The following is a 23971-nucleotide window of genomic DNA, read 5'->3' as shown; positions in this document are numbered from 1 at the left end:
CAAAACCTAACACAGTGAATGGGCTATAGATCCTAACTGCTAAGCAAACCAGCGTGACTATTGTCACAAATGGGAAAAAATAAGGCTCTCAAGTTTTAAAGTCAGTTCTGGTCAAACTGATAGTTAACATTTATAGCTAGAGACAATTTTCCCTAACATAGCTCTCCCACCTCAATGTGTGCCGGTCTGCATCGTCTTCTTTGGAAGGTTATTGGCAGGATCACGTAAATTTCACCCAGATACAACAATGCTGTTTTTTGATTGGCTGTTAGGTACCTGCATTTTTCGGCTTCTCAGCGGTGCACCTGTCCTATAGGTGTGGATGCTGTCCTATAGTCCTTTCTGTGCATTAGAGATACAAGGTGTGGCGTGTAAGCATGTTTGAAATGCATATGTCTTGTCCTTTTTTATGCCTTTCAGGTCCAGGAGGTTTCTCACCCATCCAAATGCCTGATCTTAAACTTTTTGCACTGTTTTTGTTGTCCTACCCAAGCCACAGTCCCAGCACAGTCCCCCTGTGTAGTGTATGGTCTGTGTGGGTTATATGGAGGCCTGGAAAGTGAAAAGATTACACAGAATCAAGAAAAAACTAGTTTAAGTAAAGTGTTCCAACAGTGTAGGCCTTGCCTGGTGTGGAGAAATGTGCACGTGTGTATTTGTACCTGTATATGTTTAGAAAACATTTTCTCTCCTTATTCTTAATAGCGTTCTATTGGGTTACATCCTTAATAGGCACATTTACTCTATGTTAATTAATGTGCATTGTTCAAGATCAACAAAATAACAATAAACATAAGGTACCTAAGTTGATGTAAAATGTTTGCATTGGTACATGCCTATAATATAATTAAGCGCATCCAAATATCTCCAAAAGGGCAACTTTAGAAAAAAATACATTCCTAATTTTTTTTTTTTCTAATTTTTCCCGTTTTCTCCCCAATTTACACAGCCAATTACCCAACCCATTCATTAGGACTCCCCCTATCACTAGTGATACCTCAACACACCAGGAGGGTGAAGACTAGCACATGCCTCCTCTGATACATGTGAAGTCAGCCACCGCTTCTTTTCGAGCTGCTGCTGATGTAGCATTGCCGAGCAGCCAGCGCGCTTGGAGGAAAGCACAGCGGCTCGGCTCCGGTACATCAGCTCACAGACGCCCTGTGCTGCAGACATCACCATAGGAGTGATGTGGGGAAAGAGCGCCATCTACCCACCCAGAGGGAGCAGGGCTAATTTTGCTCCCTCTGACGCCGGCAGCTTGATGGCAAAGCTGCATGAGCTGGGGTTCGAACCTGCGACCTCCTGCTCATAGTGGCAGCGCTTTAGACCACTGGACCACTCGGCGCCCCATACATTCCTAATTTAATGTAATATTCTTGATGCACCAATACCCACAAATATATTTATATATCTTACTGTTTATACATATCCATTGAGAAAGAGAGACGAGGAGATTATATACACAATGTAAAGGGCAGCTGGCATTTTAAAAGGAGCAATCAGTAGAAAATGAGAACTAGTGTGTGAAATGGCTACTGCAGTCCAATTCTAAAGCACTGACTGGAAAGAGTTTAATCCCCCGTCCAGCCCGCGAAAGACATCACGCGCAGTGAACCAGCACAGAAACGAGTGCAAGAAGAGTTTAGTAACTTTTACCATGGCAAGCAACGTTATAAACCAGCTCATGTTAATTTTATATAACTTTTTATTCACAGTTAGCTAGCTAGCTTTATGCACCACTAGCTTTGTTATCATAAGCAATATGTGTCAAACCAAATGTGGCCTGCCACGTCCATTTATGTGGCCTGTGGGAGCTTAAAAATGTCTTTTATTGTCTAAAAATAAATAATTCAGAAGCATGCTTTGACCAAAAACTACATTACCCACAATGCCCTTACCGCCACTACACGGCAGTGTAGTCATTGATGTGGAAACGCTGCCGTAATTGTGCAGACCATAGACTGTGTATAGCTGGACAGAGCATCGTCTCTCAAAAGTGAAGCCACCACAGGTCGGGCGCCCCCTGCTGTTCGGTTTCAGAAAGCTGTGTAACCCCACCCATCCCCATAGGTTTCAATGGCAAAACAGACAACTTTCAATCACGTTTTTTTCTAATATACTGTAATTCTACCTCCATTATTTAAATGCAACAGCTAGTGTAACCTCTGCTTATATTGTAAAAAATTTATATCCCCACAGTATTCATTTTTTAGAAGGTTATTCAGCTCTATTCAAAAAAGGTGTGGTTATTGTAAAAGGGCTGGTTATGGGCGGGACCAATAACAGAATGTCAGCTCCGCTCCGCCCCGCTCTGCAGCCTGTGACCGTGAGACAGCCCTCAGGGGCGGGGTTATTTAAATAAGTAGGCTGTCTCTCCACTGTCTTTCTCCCTCCTCTGGTCTCTACTGCGCAGAATCGGGTGTCAGGATCGCCAACATGGCGGAAGATGCTGCGTCTGTCACACACTTAGCAGCTTACAATTTTTATTTGTATACTAAATAAGACATTTTTTCAGTATGTTAAACATTTTAATCAAAGTTAATATTCTAACTTGTGTTTGGTGTATTTTTATTTATAGTTTGATCCTTGATTGATGGAGTTTGTGGATTTCATAACATGACAAATTTAAAGGATTTATGTTGTAACAGAGCAACAAGCAAAAACAAATTTCCATGCAACTGTAATGTTTTAATTTAATAAGTAATACACTCAGAGTTATTTAACATTAAGGGGTAGTTACATTAATATTCTATTAAATTTTGTTACATTTATAAGTTACATCTGGCCTTCTGAGGACAGCCATTATGCCAGTGTTCTGATACCACACAGATTTCCATGACATACTGCACAGTTCTAGTTACAAAATACTGGATGAAGCTCTGCTGATGAGAGATAACAGCGCTTGAACTTTGCATGTTTCCTTAATACCTGATGACACACCCTGATCATTTTATCTTTGTTTACTAAAAATATAATCCTTAATGCTCCTTTAAATATAAGTATATGAAAAACTTATTTGTAACTTCCATTGTAAAAGAAAAGCGTATTAAGTATATTTTATTTAAAGTATATTAAAAGTATAATTTACAATGGAAAAGTACAAACTTTTTAAAATTAAAATATGTACTTAAATACACACTAAATATACTATTTTGGAACAACTTATGGAAACTTAAGTATATTTCAATTATAATTAAGCTATATTTAAACACAACATAAAAGCATTTAATTGTGTATGTGTTTTGTGTATGTGTTTAATTGTGTATGTGAAGTATGTGTTTTTTAAAAGTGATTTTTAATATACTTGCAGTATATTGTAAATGTAATACTATGTGTATTGATGCACATATTGTTTACATCTTAATGCAACTGGGGAAAAAATACACTAAAGTGCATTTTAGTGTAAGCAGTATTTAATGCCACTATATATATTTTTTTCTTAACACAACATATAATTGAAAGCATATTGTTTAAAAACAGATTTTATAAAAATACAGAGAAAGTATATTTAATGGGTATTTTTTTTATAAAGTATATTAAATAGAAAGACACTTTTAGTATTCTTTACCCTATTTGAACATACTTTTAATGCTCTTAGGTTTACTCTCTTTTTTAAAGGGTTGCATTAGTGATTTACGATTTTTCTCTGATGACAGCACCGATATGAAACATACTTTTCCTTGGATCCTTTCTGGTTGTGAGAAAATCTGTGCCTGGCCGATCACACCTTTCCACTCGCTGATGACACTCACAGTGTCTCTGTGACACTGCTATGTAAAACTGGAAACGTGGAGTGAATTTCAATCAAAATCTTCCAAAAATATCTACTTGAGCACTGTCTACTTGTTCTTTTCACAGTACTTTTTAAGCCCTGTTTTCACACGCAGCAGACGAGATGCAGATTCTGCCTGTACACAGCAGATCAGCCGTTTAATTATCACCCCTTTCTTCCACTCGCAGGTGCGTGTGCCTCCGAAGGTGAGGTGTGAGCCGCTGACGACACGTCCCAGATGTTTGACGCACTGAACCGGAACACCAGCTCTGCGTGTGCTGACGTCTTTAACCACGCTGCAACCAAAGCAGCCATCTATGGGACTTTCTCAAGGTAGTACAACCACAGCTGTCATCTGCCACACAGAGATTTAAATGTGTGAAGATATTGTATTTTTCAATAATGGCTCAATGACTACAATAGTTAGAGAATGTAAAGATGAGGATGGGGAGATATGACATCACATCATCAGCATACTGTATGAATTAGGATTTCACTTGGAGCTAAGCCTTTTTTTTCAGGTGTGACAACATTCTGACCATCAGCTTTCTGCACTAGTTTACCAGTATGTGCCATATGGATAACAGACTCATGCAGCATGTAAAAAAGGTCAAATATTTTGTTGGACCTCATTTAGCTTTGAAAATGACACACATTATCTTTGCATCAGTTTCTGCAATGTCACAACATTTATTTCTGTCCAGAGTTGCTTTCATTTAATCCTGGCATTGACATCTTGGAATATACCTGCCAAAAAAACATTGATGGAAAAACCTGGTCATTCAGTATATTCAGGTAGTCAGCTGACCTCAACTATGTATTTGCGCACATAACTTTGCTAAACCTAGACCTGACCAACTGCAGCAAACCCCAGATCACAGCACTACCCTCATCAGACCACATGACCTTCATCCATTGATCTAGAGTCTAACCTTTGAAGCCATTTTTGCCAGTTAGCCTCACTTATAAGCGGTATTCTTAAGACTAGACAGCTGTTTAGTCTCAATCCCTTAAGTTTATTTCACATTGTGCCTGTGGAAATGCTCTTACTTTCACTATTAATTATAACCCTGACTTCTAGGGTTGTTTTTCTACCATTTGATTTCACTAAACTGATTGCCAATCACGATCATTCAAGCTGTTTTTCAGACTGCATTTCCTCCTGCAAGATGATATTTACTCTCTCTCCTTCCACTTTTTTGATAATGTGTGAGACACTTAACCAAATTTTAGTAGCTCTCAGTAAACTCCTTAAAAGTTGTCTCTGTTTGACACATGCCAATAATTTGACCCTTCTGAAACAGGATGTTCCTGTCTTTCCACATGGTTGTTTAACAAATGAGAAGCTACTCACTGCATCAGTTAGAGTTAAATGCCTTGTTGCCAGCTGAAACATAATCACCCATGCAGTAATTATCCAATAAGGGGGAGGCTTTTTACCTATTTGCTTAGTTAAATGCAGGAGGTGACCTTTTTTTGATAGGCAGTGTTTTATGGAGCAGATGAATCCGAGTGGCTTCTGTACAATATCAAAATTATATCATCAACATATTATTATTTGTGGTCTATTCATAAATTTACTGTCGCATTAAAAGGCAGTCAAAATTGATCAGTGGGAAGAAGAATGACCAATGCCTAGCATCTGCACGAGTGCCATTAAGGACAAGCTAAAACACAAAAAAATTACAGATGTTACTGTATGCAGATTATAAGACAAATACTAGGTTATAAATATACAATTATATCAGCGTGGTGTCAAATGTAAAAATTATTTCAATCAAATTTTAAGTAAAAGCATCAAGATGTAGTAAGAAAAAAGTCCCAACAATTTGCAAAATCTACCTCCTTATTTTGAGTTGATCTGACTGGCTAAGCCATGTTTAAAGCAATTGTTAATACTCAGTCATTTTTGACAGTTTTAAGATTACAGTTGTATTTATATATGATTTTCTTTCATTACATAATAAATGTCAGATGTGAAAGTGTGTTATCATTTCATATTTTATAATAACCCAAGTTATTACCTGGTAAAAGTGATGTGTAGCACATACTAGTCATCATCTAGCCAACATGTGACAGGCCCCGGAAACACCACACATCCTGACACTACTATGTCAGTGTCGTTGCTAAGCTGAGAGTGGCCTAAATATTATCTGGTGAACAGATGTCCTGAGGTCAGAAACTGACTAATGATGACACAAATGCACATTAAAACACAAAATCACAGCAACTCACATATAGTTCTTCTAAGGACAGCTTCACAGAAAAGCAGATACACACACACACACACCATGCAGACACACACATGTTCCTGCAGAGCTCCATAACCCAGCATATGTTCTCCACAGATGTTGACTACAGGCCGGCGTCCGAACCTGGGGGCACCATGGCCAGTAATGTGACGTACAGTGAAGGGCCAGACGAGGCCCAGGAACAGTACAACTACCTGGCGTTGGTGTGTGGCGTGCCCCTCATCCTCATCATAATCCTGGGCAACGTCCTGGTGTGCCTCAGCGTACTGACCGAGAGGTCCCTCAAGACCGCCACCAACTATTTCATCGTGAGCCTGGCTGTGGCAGACCTGCTGCTGGCAGTTCTAGTCCTACCACTCTATGTGTATTCGGAGGTGAGTGCTAGAGAAAGCACTGCTTCAGGGTATTTTATTTGGCAGCCAGATTCTAAGTATAGCACCAGCCAAAAAATACAGTGGTGCTTGACATTTTCTGCATAAATATGACCCAAAACGTCACCCGATTTTAACCCCTTAACAGGCCAGGATTTTTGTCAGTTGTCTGCCTGACATTACACCACTAAATCTTGAGGATTTCTGTTCAAGCATTAAAAATAAAAAGCTTTCATGTTTGATAAGGAACATTACTGAAAAGCATAATTGTAATTGTAATAGAATATATATATATAAATAAGTAAATGTGCTAATGTCAAAATATAAAGAATAAAATCTTAAGTCTGTCTCTTTCCTGAACTTCATTTTAAAATGAATATTTTCCTGAATATGAATCAAACATCTTATGTTCTCCAAACCTTTAGTTTCATTATGTTTGTCTAGTTTTGAAGTCTATTTTCAAACATGCATAATTTGGGTTGATTCCGGTCACTGAATTACTGGAATTATTAAGTGGAGTAGAGAAAACAGGCAGCTTCTCCAAGTGTACTGAAGGAGATTTTGAAGCCCCCAAAGTTTCAGAATGTAAATAAGTTATTTTACTGCAGAGAAAAGGGTTTTGTATCACCTACACCTGTAGCCCGTGCACGGGGCATTTTTAACTTACAAGTAGATAAAGAGAACCCAGTTAAACAAATGAGACAAAAATATTATACTTGCTCACTTTTTATTGAGGAAAATGATCCAATATTACTTATATGTGAGTGGCAATAGTATGTAAACTCTCTTTGAGGCAATAACTGCACACCAGATAGGAGGAATTTTAGCCCATTCCTCTGTACAGAACAGCTTCAGCTCTGGGATGTTGGTAGGTCTCCTCACATTAACTGCTCACTTCAGGTCCTTCCACAACATTTCGAATGGACTAAAGTCAGGACTTTGATTTGGTCGTTTCAAAACATTAACTTCATTCTTCTTGAATCATTCTTTGGTAGAACAACTTGTGTGCTTAGGGTTGTTGTCTTGCTGCATGACCCAACCCATTCTTGAGATTTAGTTCATAGACAGATGTCCTGACATTTTCCTTTAGAATACATTGATAAAATTCAGAATTCATTGCTCAAATAAGGCAAGCCATGAAACTACCACCACCATGTTTCACAGATAAGATGATGTTCTTATGCTACTATGCAGTGTTTCTTTTTTCCAAGCATAATGCTTTTCATTTAAACCAAAATGTTTTATTTTGGTCCCATCCCTCCACAAAACTTTTTTCCAATAGCCTTCTAGCTTGTCCATCCATCTTTAGCAAACGGCAGGCAAGCAGCAATACTTTTTGAAGAGCAGTGGCTTTCTCCTTGCAACCCTGCCATGCACACCATTTGTTATTTAGTATTGTCTTGATGGTAAAACATTAACATTAATAATGTGACAGAGGCCTTCAGTTGCTTAAAAGTTACCCTGGGGTCCTTTGTGACCTTGGCAACTATTACACGTCTTGTTCCTGGAGTGACCAATGTAGGTCGACCAAATCCTGGGGAGTGTAACAATGGTCTTGATTTTTCTCTGCTTGTACAGAAACACTTTAGAGATGGTTTTGTAACCTTTTCCAGCACACTTCCACAAACACGTGTTGTGAAGATCAGACTCTGATAGATTCCTGTTCTCTAAATAAAACAGGCTCCGCCCACTTACACCTGATTGTCCTCCCACTGATTGAAAACACCTGATTCTAATTTCAAATTTACTGCTAATCCCTAATCCCAGAGGTTCACACACTTTTGCCACATTTATCTCAATAAATAAATGACCAAATAAAATATTGTTTGTCCAAATAGTTTTTAAGTGAGTTCTCTTATCCACTTCTAATCTGATCATGTTTTAGGTCTAATTAATGCAGAAGTTTCTAAAAAAAAAAATCTAAAGGGTTCAGATTTAGATTTAGATATATATTTTCTACTAAATTGCAGACATTTTAAGACATAAAAAACTATGAAATAACAATCATGGAATTATGAAGAAAATGCTTTTTCACAGTTTACATCATAGATGGTAAAAGTGGTAAAAATCATGGGACACTATACTAGTCTTATGTGATATATATTTGGTATATCAGTGTGTAATCTGCCAGTGTACGAGAGATGATTGGTAAAAACTGTGTGTGTTTCTGTGCATGTTTTTGTATTTGTGTTTAGTTTCTTGGAGGAAAGTGGACTCTGAGCATGTATATTTGTGATGCTTTGATGACCATGGACGTGATGCTCTGCACTGCTTCCATCCTGAATCTGTGCGCCATCAGCGTCGACCGGTAAGCGAAACACTGACACCAAAAATCATTGTTCAATCAAGAAAAAGTGGAGCATGAAGTGTGCTGTAAATAATATAGATAACTAGATAACTAATGAAGATAACTACACCAGTTTAACACAATTAATTGAATAGTTTTCATTAGAGATGATATACCAGAGCAGGAGCATCCCTCACTATTTTTAGGAAACTCCTGAAGACAGAGCTCTTCAAACAGCACTTACTCTCCTAACACCTCTAACACACTTACTACTTCTAACCTCATTTCCTTCTTCCCATCCTTCACTTCTCTATCCCACTGTCCTATCATTAGGGATCAATTTGAAATAGCAATGAAACCTTTTATAATTGATATTTAAATGTAAAATTAAAGATCCAGTGTAAGATAATCACAATGGGATTTTATTTATCTTCATATATATTTGTTTAATTGTATCTTCAACTTTAAATTTGATAGTCCTTTGTGAACTATATTCAAGTACCACAAAAACATCAGTGCAACATGTGAAACATGAAGAAGAAAAGACTCTCTTTGAGGAGATAATAGTGTGGATTAAACAGTTGGGAGAGGGAACATGGATAACTTATGCCTCACATTTCAATATAGATAAAAAATATATTTCTGAATTTAAGAGCAGTAGAGAGTTGCTGTTTTTACATAGTTAAATATAATAAACTAAATCTACAAAGTGCTAAAAACTGTCAATACGTCATCAGTTTTTGCAAAAACCGTGAAAGTTTGGCCCAAAAATAATAATATGATTAAATATATATGAATGGATGGGTTACTCTTAAAACCTTTACCAAATGTGTAGCTTGTTTAAATGGTTTTAAAGGGTCTTCATGTGGATCTCAATTGCCAAAATGACTCTCGTAGTGAGGACCCCCAGCAGTCCCTGACATTTAAACTTTGCACTGAGTTTAATTGAGATCAGTAGGCCAAAACGTAATCTGTCTAGGTTCTAGTGAATGGGGTCATGAATCTGGTTACACAGTTCCCTTATGATGTCAGCAAAAAACTACAACAACAACTTCACCCCAATGTATTCCTCAATGTCAAAATCAAGTCATCCTCCCGAAAAAAAGGCATGAAAAATGTTTTTCAATGACGAAAACTAGGACAAAAATAACAGCATAACAAGTTACAGGGTTCATTTCATTCATTTTCTGGATAAAAAATTAATATCATGCAGATTCAGCAGTTGCTTGGTGGCCACTTGCCTTCCCCACAGTGAGTTCAGATGGTGAATCATAAGTCAGTGGTTAAATGCGGCGGCTGCTTGCTGGGGCTGCCTCCTGAGAACAACGTGCAACTAAACTCCTCTAATGAAGCCACCCAGCAAACATGACCCCGAGCAAAGAGCTCTGCCTCCACACATCCAGTAAACAACATTTTACCACTTCAAGAGTTCCCAGGGCTCAGAGAACGGGATAAATATTTAACAACCTCTGCATTTCCCTGGGATTTAATGTTTGAACTTTTTTGTTATGAAGGTGAGTAGCACACCTCGTAATCAATGGTAAAAATGCACGTAAAAATGAGAGAGGAATTCAATAAACTACATTCAGCAGCACGCGCTGAGATTTCAAAGACCGCTCATTTTTTTACCCAGAAGCCAACACTGCCTGCACTCATTAGACCAGCATACAAAAATCTATAAAGCAAGAGAACGGTGCTGGCTGCTTACTGCTGTAAAATTGGGTTTGGATTTCTGCCAAAAAACAGATTTCACTATTCTTCTACAGCGACGGAATACTGTGAATGAAAGTGCAAGTGAATGAAATCAGTCAGACAGAACAGAATAAGAGTAAACAGTTCATAGCCGTGTTCAAATCTTCTTAAAGGATGGGCTTTAATAGGAAAACTGTCTATCACACTCGCCAGCATACAAATGTGCCCTTTACGCATTGAGATTCCTCCTGATTCTTTGAATCATTTAATGATATTATGCACTGTAGAGGAAGAAATATGCAAATCACTTTCAGACTTTCTTTGTGGAACATTTTCTTAAACATTTCAATCATTTTCTTTACAAATTTGTTAAGAACTGAAGATCCTCTGACTTTTGCGAATACTGCTTTTATTACCAGTCCTAAACTGCCCCCTCCCAACTCCCAACTAATATAATGGTTGATTCTGTTTTTGGTGTGTAATGTAATGATGTCGGTTGAGTAATGGCTGTGTCTAAAATCGCATATTTAAACAGTGTGTATTGATTTGGGATCAGTGCGTATTGATTTGGGATCAGTACGCACTGCTTTACCGTTAAAGCAGTATGCTCTTTAGTATGCGAGTATGCAGTATCCACACAACCTGGGACACATTACATCCACCATCTTACCTTTATGGCTCTTACCCCTGTGGCCTCTCATAACCAGCACCAACATTTACTTAGCTTTTACCAAACCTTGGCTGTTTCTCAATCTGCCTTCTTATCTGTACTTGTGTTTCTTTGGACTCAGGAAATGTCTGAGTGTTTCATTTAGAAATTCACAGTCAGTCAAGTTCACTACAAATGCCCAAATGTGTTCTTATCCCTCCCTCATCATTGAGGATGCATAGAAGTCAAGAGTCAAGTCAAGAGGCTTTTATTGTCATTACATCTGAGTACAGGTACACAGTGTGATGAAATTACGTTCCTCCGGAACCATGGTGCAACATAGAACAACAAGCAATAGACAACATAAAGTGCAGGAGTGCAACATAAAATTATAAAATTATAACACTAAATAACAATAAATACAATAAATACAAAGGACGAGACAATTTAAAGACAGGACAGTGCAGTACCGATACGGTATAATAAAGTGTATAGTGGGGATAAGGTGCAGAGATGTGTGACATACTGTAACATATAGAACATATATAATCACAGCAGTTACTGAGGTAGAGTTTATAGTTTTTAAGAGTGCAGCAAATAAAGTCATGTCAGCCTCTGTGTGCTGACTGGGTGTGTGTGTGGGTGAAGTTCAGTTCTTGTGAGTGTAAAGGGAGGGGGTGTACAGTTTAGTTTTGTGTGAGTGTGTTGGGTGAGTGGTGGGTGGGGTGGGGGTTCAGTTCTGTCTCTGTGCGTTGAGAAGTCTGACTGCCTGGTGGATGAAGCTGTTGCAGAGTCTAGTAGTGGAGGCTCGGATGCTCCTGTATCTTCTGCCGGACGGCATCAGACCGAAGAGTCCATGTGAGGGATGGGTGGGGTCGTCCACAATGCTGGTGGCTTTGCGGATGCAGCGTGTGGTGTAGATCTCGGCGATGGAGGGAAGAGAGACTCCGATGATTTTCTCAGCTGTCCGCACTATCCGCTGTAGGGTCTTGCGGTCTGAGGTGTTGCAATTCCCAAACCAGACAGTAATGCAGGTGCTCAGGATGCTTTCTACAGTCCCTCTGTAGAACATGGTGAGGATTGTAGGTGGGAGATGTGCTTTCCTCAGTCTCCGCAGGAAGTAGAGGCGCTGCTGGGCTTTCTTGGTTATGGAGCTGGTGTTGAGGGACCAGGTGAGGTTCTCTGCAATGTGAACACCGAGGAACTTGGTGTTATCCACAATTTCCACAGCAGAGCCGTTGATGTTCAGCGGGTGGTGGACACCTGGAGCTCTCCTGAAGTCAACAACCATCTCTTTGGTTTTATCCACGTTAAGAGATAGGTTGTTGGTTCTGCACCAGTCCGTCAGCCACTGCACCTCCTCTCTGTATGCTGACTCGTCGTTCTTGCTGATGAGGCCAACTACAGTTGTGTCATCAGCGAACTTGATGATGTGGTTTGAGCTGTACTTTGCAGTACAGTCATGAGTCAGCAGAGTGAACAGCAGTGGGCTGAGCACATAGCCCTGGGGGGCGCCAGTGCTCAGTATGGTGGTGCTGGAGGTGTTGTTTCCAATCCTGACTGATTGTGGTCTCTCAGTCAGGAAGTCTAAAACCCAGTTGCAGAGGGAGGAGTTCAGGCCCAGCAAGCTCAATTTTCCGATCAGATGCTGAGGGATGATGGTGTTGAATGCTGAACTGAAGTCGATGAACAGCATTCGAACATAGCAGTCTTTGTTGTCCAGGTGGGTGAGAGCCAGGTGGAGCGCAGTAGAGATGGCATCGTCTGTTGATCTGTTTGGATGATACACAAACTGCAGAGGGTCCAGTGAGGACGGGAGCTGGTTTTTGATGTGCCTCATGACCAGCTTCTCAAAGCACTTCATGATGATGGGAGTAAGTGCAATGGGACGGTAGTCATTAAGGCAGGACACTTGAGACTTCTTCGGCACAGGGACGATGGTGGTCGTCTTGAAGCACGTCAGCACGATTGCAGTACTCAGAGAGATGTTGAAAATATCCGTGAGAACATCCGTGAGTTGTTCTGCACATCCTCTGAGCACTCTGCCAGGTATGCTGTCTGGTCCTGGGGCTTTCCGTGGGTTGACTCTGAGTAGAGTTTTCCGCACATCAGCTGAGGACAGGCACAGTACCTGATCGTTTGGAGGAGGTGTAGTCTTCCATGCTGTCGTGTAGTTCTGTGCTTCGAACCTTGCGTAGAAGGAGTTCAATGCATCTGGAAGGGAGGCATCACTGTTACAAGCAGGGGGGGGTGACTTGTAGTTGGTGATGGTCTGGATGCCCTGCCACATGCGCCGAGTGTCAGTAGTGTCCTGGAAGTGGGCGTGGATTTTCTTTGCGTAGGTGCGCTTTGCCTCTCTGATCCCCCGGGAGAGCTTGGCTCTAGCTGTTCGGAGGCCAGCCCTGTCCCCTGACTTAAAGGCCTTGTCTCGGGATCTCAGCAGCGCACGCACCTCTGCAGTCATCCACGGCTTCTGGTTGGGGCGGGTTGTGATGGTTTTGGAGACAGTAACATCCTCAATGCACTTGCTGATGTAGCCAGTCACTGAGTCTGAGTCACTGTGTACTCCTCCAGGTTGATGGAGTCAGCAGAGGTAGCAGCTTCTCTGAACATGTCCCAGTCAGTGTGCTCAAAACAGTCCTGAAGAGCAGAGATGGCTCCTGGAGGCCAGGTTGTAACTTGCTTCTTCTCTGATTTGGCACGTCTGATGAGCTGTCTGTATGCTGGGATGAGCATGACAGTGATATGATCAGAGTAGCCGTAGTGGGGGCGGGGCTCTGCTCTGTACGAACCGGGAAAGTTAGTATACACACAATCGAGCAGGTTAGCTCCACGGGTTGGAAAATCCACATGTTGGTGAAAGCTGGGCAGCAGAGCCTTCAGATTACTGTGATTGAAATCACCAGCAAAAATAAACAGTCCGTCGGGGTGTGAGTTCTGGAGTTTGGAGATAACCGTGTACAGTTCTTGTAGAGCGTTAGCATTAGCACCGTTAGCATTAGCATTAGCACTGGGTGCTACATACACTGCTATTATGTACACGCTGCTAAGCTCTCTGGGCAGGTAGAATGGCCTGGCTCTGACTACAGCAAACTCCACCAGCGGCGAGCAGTAGCTGGAGATCAGCGCAGCGTTGTTACACCATGCTGTGTTGATGTAAACACACACCCCACCTCCACGTACCTTGCCCGAGAGGCCGGCGTCGCGGTCCGCGCGGTAGCATAGCATGCCGCTCACCTCAATCGCGGAGTCCGGGATGGAGTTCGTTAACCACGTCTCCGTGAAAACGAACACACAGCAGTCTCTGAACTCGTGCTGGGATGTCCGCTGGAGCCGGAGATAGTCAATCTTGTTCGGCAGGGAGCAAACGTTGGAGAGAAGGAGAGATGGAACCGCTGGCCGGCTGGAGTTAGCCATTAGCTTAGCGCGGACACCGGCTCTCTTACCGCGCTTTCGGCTCCTCGCGCAACGCTTGCGGAGAGACCGCTTCCGGATAGCAGGCTCAGGAAACGCCGCGGATCTTAGCAGGCCTAGCACGCGTAGCTCCGCTCGTAGACCGTCTGTAAGTACAGATTTTTGTTGATTTTGCAGGTCTAGCAGGGTCTGTCGGTTGTTCCCATAGCGAACTTTTGCATGATTGCGAGTTCAGATCGGATTATTTACACAGAAAAACAAACAAAAGCACCGTGTTTTGCTTCCGGAGTAGCTGCTGCGACTGCTCGCGCCGCCGACAGGAAGCTGATTACCGACAGGAAGCTGTGGACTTTCTACCTCGCCCCTATTTCGGAGGAGAAAGTAGATACCTGTTTTCTCTTGGGTTGAGGTCTGTGGACTGAGATGGCCATAGGAGGAGCTTGATTTTGTGTCTTGTGGACCATTTTTGAGTTGATTTGGCCACATATTTAGGGTCATTATCTTACTGAAAGACCCAGTGACGACCCATCTTCAGCTTTCGGGCAGAGACACCAGATTCTGATCCAAAATGTCCTGATATTTTAAAGAGTTCGTGATCCCATGTATCCTTACAAGGTTCCCATGTCTGTTGAAGGAGAAACAGGCCCACAGCACCACCAATCCTCCCCAGTAATTTTCAGTTTGTATGAGGTTTTTTCTGTGTACTCATCCTTACTGTTACTCCAGACACACAGAGTGTTTGTTGCCAGAAAGCTCTATCTTGGTCTCATCTGACCAAAGCAGACAATCCCACTTAAAATCCCATTACTGCTTATTAAACTCCACCCGTTTACGCTTATGATTATAACTCAGAAAAGGCTTTCTTCGTGCTGTACTCCTCCCAAACAGCTTGTTGGTATGCAGATAGACCCTGATGGTTGTTTGGGAGACCTCTTAACCCCAAGATGCTCCCATCTGATTCAATTCTCTTACAGAGAGCTTTGGAGAACTTTTTACTTCTCCTCCCATCCTTTTCACTGTGCGAGGTGGCAAGATACACTTGCGTCTTCTTCCAGGCTTGTTTTTCACTGTTCCAGCTGTTTAAAACTTTTTTATGATTGCTCTATGATTGCTGACTATTTTCTTTGTTTTATTTTTATTTTTTTCCTTTTTTCTTTCCATTTTTTCATTCTTTTTTTGACAGGATATTTGAATATGAAACACACTGTCATGCCTGTTGCTGAAAGCGCTCCTGTCTCTCCTTCACTCAGCTCTGCCTGCGATCTCCAATCTCATCACTCTGTTCCTGTTCCTGATCACATGACACTGCTCACGGCACTATCGAGAATCCAGTCACCTGAATATTGACTTGAGCACGTGACTTGAGACCTACTTAAGCCTCAAGCACACCTCACTCTGTGTTGAGAATTGATGGATTATCCACGTACAACGTATTTCTCCTTGCCTAAGTTTACTTTTTTGTTGCCGACCCTGTTTTTGTATTTACCGTCTTTTTTTTTTTGTTTGATTGCTCTCTGATATTGCCTTGCCCGTGTATGACCCCTGGACTATTAAACATAGGGCGTAAAGTACATTTTTCCTCTTTTGCTGTTTTTTGACCTTGCCGGTTTTGACTACTTTTCAGCCCAATGCCTTGTTTAATAAAGTATATTTGTATTTGCATCTGCACCTGCACCTCTATCTATCTATCTATCTATCTATCTATCTATCTATCTATCTATCTATCTATCTATCTATCTATCTATCTATCTATCTACCTACCTACCTACCTACCTACCTACCTACCTACCTACCTAACCACCCACCCGCCTGCCCACCCACCCTTCTTCCTACCTACCTACCTACCTGTCAACTGCTTTCAGTTTTGTGGTTAAGTGATCCAGCCTATACTGAGGGATCTACTGTCTTCTATCTGTTTCAGGTACATTGCAGTGGTGGTTCCTCTGAAATACAACCGGAACCAGTTCAGCGTTCGTCAGCTGGCCCTGATTACAGCCACGTGGGTGCTGTCCCTGGGTGTGGCCAGTCCCGTGATATTTGGCCTGAACCAGGTGCCGAACAGGAACACGCACGTGTGCAAGCTGGAAGACAACAACTTTGTGATCTACTCGTCTGTGTGCTCGTTCTTTGTACCCTGCCCTGTGATGCTCCTGCTGTACTACTGGATGTTCAGGGGCCTGAAGCGCTGGAGCTCGGGACGTAGCCGCTCGCACCTCAACCGGCCCTCGGGGGGGCGCCACAGCCTGTCCCTGCGGCTGGGGGCGGCACTGCAGAGGGAGAAGGGCAGGGCCAGGGAGAAGGTGGTGTACCTTATGCCGGGGGGCCTCAGCCCCACCTCGCTCTCTGCCACTCCCGCTAGTCCACTGTCACCTACCAGCCCTGTTACCCTGAGCACAGACGAGCAACCGGAGGGGCAGAGCCCGATGGCCGACACCGACCCCATGACCACGCAGATGGACAGCGTTTCAGACGCAGAGAACGTGGAGAAAGCCACTGAGGATGGAAGCTTGAGAGAGAACGGCTTGGAGAAGAACCACGGGTCCCACAGAGTGAGGAGGCACAGCAAGAGCAGCAGAGTGAGCGGACGAGAACGCAAAGCCATGAAGGTGTTGCCTGTCGTAGTAGGTAAGTTATACATGTGATTTTAAGGCAGAGTTTCACACAGATGCAGTCAGATCTGTAACTCAATTTATATATAAAAATAAATTAATAAAATAAAATAAATACTCAGATAGGAGTAAAATTCAGATCAGGGGTCATTTTTGAAACTTTTATTTTATCTGCCAGTTTATGGTTAGTAGTAAACGTGCAAGGTTAAAATGGAAAAGACTAGAAAAAAGATTAGAACTAATACAAAAACATCAAAATAAAAAGGAGTAGTAAAAAAAAACAATTACTTCTTAACCACTAAAGACTACTTTAAATTTAGTGTATGTGTAATAACTATATAGTTTCACATTTCACAATTGGTTATAACAAATCCTGGCCAAGTCATAAATGTGCTTAAATTACTCTAATAAGACAGAAAGCGTTGACTGCAGAGCATGCAGGGGGTTCCTTTTTATGGGCTTTGCAATTTCTTGGCTATCCTGAGTTCTTTAGTGATACAACCAGAGATTTATAGTAATGAAGTAGAACTACTTCACTACTGTACTTAAGTACTGAAATGCTGTATCCTATCTACTGGAGTATTATTATTTCTACTACTTCCACTTTTACTTTACTACATATTTTCCATGAGTTTAATACTTTTACATCAATATTTTTTTTTATGTGCTGCATCACATGTATTTGTCTGTGTGTGGAGAGGTAGTCGGTTAGTCATGAATATTGAGTTGTTTTTCCAAAGTAAAGTGTCAGATTCAGGTTTGTGTGAAAGAATAAGTGAAAAAAGGTAATAAATTATGGGATTTCATTGCCCAGCGTGAGCAGATGTCCTGAAAAATCCATACAGTTTTTTACTCCAGCATCAGGCAATTTTGCAAGCTACAGACAGTCTGATGAAAGAGAGAGCTACTTCCAGACCATGTACTCTCCTACCTGCTCTTTGGATTACTTTTCCTTCAGCTGAATGCAAATACTTTCAGAGTAAACCAACTGACCTGGTCTGGATACATGTCTGATCCTGTACATAGATCATTTTTCACAGGTACTATCTGTGAGACTTTTCACTCTGCTGAAAAAGGTACACTTTCCTACATGCAGGTCTTTACATGAATGCTGCCAGACTCTATATGGACTTTTGAGAAAATGATTGTTAAAATATGTTGTACTGAGATTTCATCAAATACACTTTTAGAGCAGGCCATATCATTGTATAGCAATCCACATGTAAACTTTTACATGCAATTTGTGTGCTGACAAAAAATTAAAGGAGCCTAAAATAAGAAACTAAATTAATTATAACAGTTTACAGTTTGCAGCTTCTTCTTCAACAAAAGCGGAAGTAAAGCATTCCGGTTAAAACCTATTCATAAATAATATAATAAAAATGTATACTTCACATAAAAATGTGAGAGAAAACACAATAAAAAAACAAAACAAAAAAATTAACAAACAAATTAACCAAATTTTGGTGCAATGCTTTAAATAATAATGTATAAGTGTAAATTGATTTTATAGCCACAGATGAGATACATATTCATCCAATTTCTGAAGAAAGTCACTAGTCAAAAGCTCACACTATTTACTGGAATATAACACATGCCTGTTTGTTTAATTACCATCTGTCACAGATTACTTCATATTTGTTGAGCACAGTGACTTCACGAGGTTTTTTGGGAAATTAGTTTCTTTTTGATTCTTTTTTATTCAGTTTAGTTAGTTTGTTCTATTCTTACCATGAACTGGTAACAAACTGCGTGTGCAGGCTTATCCAATTTCTTCTCTCTTTAAACTGATCCCAGTATCTTCACCAGAAAAAAAACAACAAATAGATACAAATGGTGCTCTATTAAGAAATCTGTTTCTCATAACTAATACTGAAACTATGGAACATAACCAGCGAACTACAATTGAGATAGGTAGGTTTATGTTTAAAACAGTTCTGTTTACACTAGTTAAAAGATAAAAATCCACCCCTGGTTTTCATTCCAACTACCTGAGCGGCTTTGAAGCGGCTCAGCCAACCCCGGCTCAGGGTGGATTTTTACTTTCTGGATCTGGACTACGCACCTCTGAGTGTTTACATAGGTTTACCTAGGATCTCCGGAGGATTTCGCATTTTACAGAGACTCTAAGACTAGGTCAGTGGCTAAACTGTACTTAGCAGGGCATTACACATGTTGTAACGTAACATTTGACATTGCAAAGACTGTTATTACTGTAAAATGACGTTACTTTAAATGTTTTTAACTGTAGTCCGTCTTCTAGTGTCACAGAGCAAGTCGTTTCTCTCCCCCCACTCCTCCAATGCACTGAGAGCACCATTATACCGGATCACTTTTTTCCACTAAAAAATAGCACATGGCATTCATTTATATTAGAGGCCACAACTAGACATTTAAAAAAAAATGAAAAATTATGGAATGAGACCTTTAATAATAAAGATAGTTACTACTTGTAGATAAGTACTTGATTCTCCCACGAAAATGTCTGATATGTCACATTTGATTTAATAAAGTCAGTATAAGGGTTGATATATTGGTACACTATTTTAAAAAACCTGCTGTGTCCTAAATGGCATGTGTCCAAAGATGTCAGAAGTATACACATTCATTAATTAGGTAGAAGTATAGATACTAGGGTTTAAAATACTGTAGCAACTCAAGCTTTTTACTCAAGCTTAATGATGAAAAATTAGGGATGCACCCATTAAAAAAGAATGCATTTTGATACAAAGCAAATATATTAAAGAAGCTTTTAGTTGGAACATTTTGCTCAAGTTCTCTTGAGTCTCTGCTCGGATCATCTTCATACTAGGCTACATACATCTGCTATGTTCTTGCTGGATTTTGACGTGATGAATCGTGTACAAACCAATAAGGTGTCGGAATGGTATATGTTTATACTTATACTACTTTGTCCCTAACTTGAGCTTTTCTTTGTTTATTTGCAGGTGTGTTCCTGGCCTGCTGGACTCCCTTCTTTGTAGTTCACGTGACCAAAGCACTCTGCGAGTCATGTGACATCGGACCAACGCTGATCAGTGTGGTCACGTGGCTTGGTTATGTCAACAGCGCTGTTAACCCCATCATTTACACAGCCTTCAACGCTGAATTCAGGAACGTCTTTCACAAACTCCTGTGCTGTCGATCAGGAGACTGAGCCTTTTTTAGGAGACTCCCGTGCAAGGGTCCTTTACCGAGGCTGAATGGCCACGAGACTTGTGGGAAAAGCCTTGGTGTTGTACACCAGTTCAGCCCTGGTAATGAAGAGATGCTGTACGTTGGAAAATGGAACCTTTAACTCTCAGAATAGACAGTTAAACTGACAAGATCAGTCTGTTTCAGAAAAAAAAGAGTGTATGATAAAGACATTCTACAGAGGCCTTAGTTGACAAAACGGATAAGACTTTTGTCTTGTAAAATTGTTGCTTATCCACAAAAGATTACTGCGTACTGTTGATATCATAGCCCAGAGGCATAAAATATGTGAAAATGTGCACATTTGAAATGACAGTCGTTAGTGTTCAGTATGTGATTGTTATCAGTGTTGATCTCATGATGTTCAAAATGGTCAGATGTTCTTTATTTGCTTTCTTGCATATAGACAGTTTGAATGAAGATGATGCGAGTAATTTAAAAAAACAGTTACAGTGAAGGCAGAATTGTGGTCCTCACAAACACCTGATTCACATTATTACATGCCTCACCAATAAGAGTGAGTTTAACAACACTTTATTTGTAGGGTATCCACATAACACTTCATAAAGCATTCATAAGCATTGAATAATGTATTTATAAGCAATTTTTAGATATTTATGAACAGCTTATTCCAATATTCGCTACATGACTTAAGACTTGATTAAGCATGTCGTGATATAACATGCATGAGTGTTGCATATTATTTTTTTAATTTAATGGATATGGTTGATAAGAGGAAAAACAGATATTTAAAGGGGTCATATAATGCAAAAATTGGTAACACTTTATAATAACGTTCATTAATATATTTTAAACTAATGATCAGTAGATGTGAACAAAGCAGTAGTTCATCAGAATTTAAATATTAACAAATTCTTACACATGACACTTGTTTATCAGCATGGATATTTATATTAAAAATGTCAGCAAATCATTAGATCATCAGAATTTGAACATTAATAAATCACTAGTAAATATGAATTTTAAACTAGTTAAAGGTTTAGCAATTGCAGTTCATGTTGCCAATGCTTTCATTAGTATATTAAATGTGATAGCAACTTTTTAGTTTCTTAAAACGTGAAATTTACAGTTATTACTCAGTAGTTAATGGTATGTTAATGAAAGTTATTATAAAATTTTACCCAAAAATCAATTTTATTTCTTTTGTATTTTCACTTGGTTCTCAACTGCTTCCATACAATCAAAAAAAGAATAATACATCCTTTCATTTTCTGTAAATCAGTTGAAAAAAAGTTGGTGTCAGGGATCATGTGATTCTAATATTTGTTTAGATGATTCCTTTATTGTGATGTCACAATAAGAAAACCTATATATAACCACCTTGGCACCACCCCTCACCTTTCCCGAGAATGGTCAGACAGTACAAAGCAGGATTAGCCAGCAGATTTCATCTGAAGGAGGGATCTGTACCTACTGTTCATGGCAAGTCGGGAGATGAGGAAGATGTAAGCACTTTCAAATAATGAGTCATGTGCTTATATTGCAGCTAAGCCATTTAGCACAAGCTAACACTAGTGTGCGGTAAATTCTAATGGGTCGTGGCTAGCAACAGCTTAATGGCATAAAAGTGACAGAGCCCTTAAACAGCTTGTTTTGTATAGCCCATAGACCTATTCTATATACAGTGTATCACAAAAGTGAGTACACCCCTCACATTTCTGCAGTTATTTAAGTATATCTTTTTATGGGACAACACTGACAAAATGACACTTTGACACTTTGCAGCTTATATAACAGTGTAAATTAATTCTTCCCTCTAAATAACTCAATATACAGCCATTAATGTCTAAAAAGCTGGCAGCAAAAGTGAGTACACCCCTTAGTGAAAGTTCCTGAAGTGTCAATATTTTGTGTGGCCACTATTATTTTTTTCAGAACTGCCTTAACTCTCCTGGGCATGGGGTTTACCAGAGCTCCACTGGAATGCTTTTCCACTCCTTCACGACAACATCACGGAGCTGCCAGTTACTTTAGACTTTGCGCTCCTCCACCTTTCACTTGAGGATGCCCCAAAGATGTTCTATTGGGTTTAAGTCTGGATACATCATCTTTAATTTCATCCTCTTCAATAAAGCAGTTGTCATCTCAGAGGTGTGAATTAGAGTTTATGTGTCCCTCAATGAAATGTAGATTGCGGGCTTTCTTGTGTACAGACTTAAGAAGAGTCTCCCTTCTGAGATGACAGCCATGCAGACCAATTTGATGTAGTGTGCGCCGTATGGTCTGAGCACTGACAGGCTGACCCCCAACCTCTTTAATCTCTGCAGCAATGCTGACAGCACTCCTGCGCCTATCTTTTAAAGACAGTATTTGGATGTGACGATGAGCACGTGCACCTTGCTTGTTTGGATGACCAACGCAAGGTCTGTTCTGAGTGAACCTTGCTATTTTAAAACACTGGATGATCTTGGCCACTGTGCTGCAGCTCAGTATCAGGGTGTTGGCAATCTTCTTGTAGCCTTGGCCATCTTCATGTAGTGCAACAATTCGTCTTTTGAGATCCCCAGAGAGTTCTTTGCCATGAGGTGCCATGTTGGAAATTTCAGTGACCAGTATGAGAGAGTGTGATGGTGGTTTGGACCTTAATGGCTGTATATTGAGTTATTTTGAGGGAAGAATAAATTTACACTGTTATATAAGCTGCACACAGACTACTTTTTATTGTGACAAAGTGTCATTTTGTCAGTGTTGTCCTATGAAAAGATATACTTAAATATCTGCAGAAATGTGAGGGGAATACTCACTTTTGTGATACACTGTACTTGTGTTAAAAGAGGTATAATATGCCCCCTTTAAATATGATATTCAGCACTCATGCATTTATTTCTTGTAACATGTTTTGTTGGGAGTACTGTCATAAGCTATTAATTAATATTCAAGTATTACTTTATGATGCATTATTTAATGCTTATAAATGTGCTACAAAGTAGCCTTAAAAAGTGTTATTTAACAGAAAGGGTTGTCTACTTTAGCTGTAACTTGAAGAGATTTAACACAGTATTTTTTTTATTATTATTATTATTACACCAGAACTGCTGGGCTGTATATAGGGCTGACCAAGTGCTTTTATTCTTTCTCAGTATTCAACATTTTCTCACCACGTTCACTAACATTCAGCCTGTAGAACATGTTCGTGTTTTGAGACTCTGCATTGACATTAGTAATTCTGGAGGTCATGGGTGTTGTTGGAATTAAATACTGCTCATTGGGTTAATGAATAGTACATGTGGTGATGTGTTGTGAAGAGCCGTAAGTGGAAAGGGTTTTGCATTACATATTGAGGGGAAATGTCAGTTGCTTCATTAAAATGTTGTTTCTGCTCAATGCATTGTACATATACAATTTCATTTTATCTTTTCAGAATAAATATACAATACTGGCTAACATGATGAGCAAGCTGCTGAGTGGGATAGAACACCAAAGCACTCCAAATGGGTAGTTAAAGCATTGCTGCAAATGCAGACTCATTCCAGTGAATCATAAACAATCAAAATAGCACAAAAAAGCGGCAGAGGAAGCGCCAAACAGCTATGTAGCCCAGATGGTCCTACCTTAAATGTAGCTTTTATTTCTGTCTTATTTCTCATCCTGTGTTTTTTTAACCTCTTGAGACCTGGCTTGGTGTGCATTTTTATTTCTCCCAGATATTTGGGATTAATAGGACCTAAAAAAGTACAGCAGCTAAACTTTGTCTCTGCACAGGAAA

At 40.1% G+C, this 23971-nt stretch overlaps 1 protein-coding gene across 1 annotated transcript in view; it reads left to right on the top strand.

Moving 5' to 3' along the window:
- The window catches only part of drd4-rs (dopamine receptor D4 related sequence), a 59643-nt gene extending 35874 nt beyond the window's left edge, over positions 1-23769 (top strand). Inside the window, exons 2-6 of the mRNA XM_022671649.2 lie at positions 3964-4108; positions 6124-6401; positions 8594-8706; positions 16362-17065; positions 19998-23769. Of these exons, the coding sequence (XP_022527370.2) occupies positions 4093-4108; positions 6124-6401; positions 8594-8706; positions 16362-17065; positions 19998-20206 (1320 nt within the window). The 5' untranslated portion in view covers positions 3964-4092 and the 3' untranslated portion in view covers positions 20207-23769. The remainder of the gene's footprint in view (positions 1-3963; positions 4109-6123; positions 6402-8593; positions 8707-16361; positions 17066-19997) is intronic.
- The last annotated feature ends 202 nt before the right edge of the window (positions 23770-23971 follow it).

This window comes from Astyanax mexicanus, chromosome 2, assembly GCF_023375975.1.
Source record: "Astyanax mexicanus isolate ESR-SI-001 chromosome 2, AstMex3_surface, whole genome shotgun sequence".
Classification (NCBI taxonomy): domain Eukaryota; kingdom Metazoa; phylum Chordata; class Actinopteri; order Characiformes; family Acestrorhamphidae; genus Astyanax; species Astyanax mexicanus.
The sequence above is the reverse complement of the archived record's forward strand: the minus strand, read 5'-3'. Positions and strand labels throughout refer to the sequence as shown.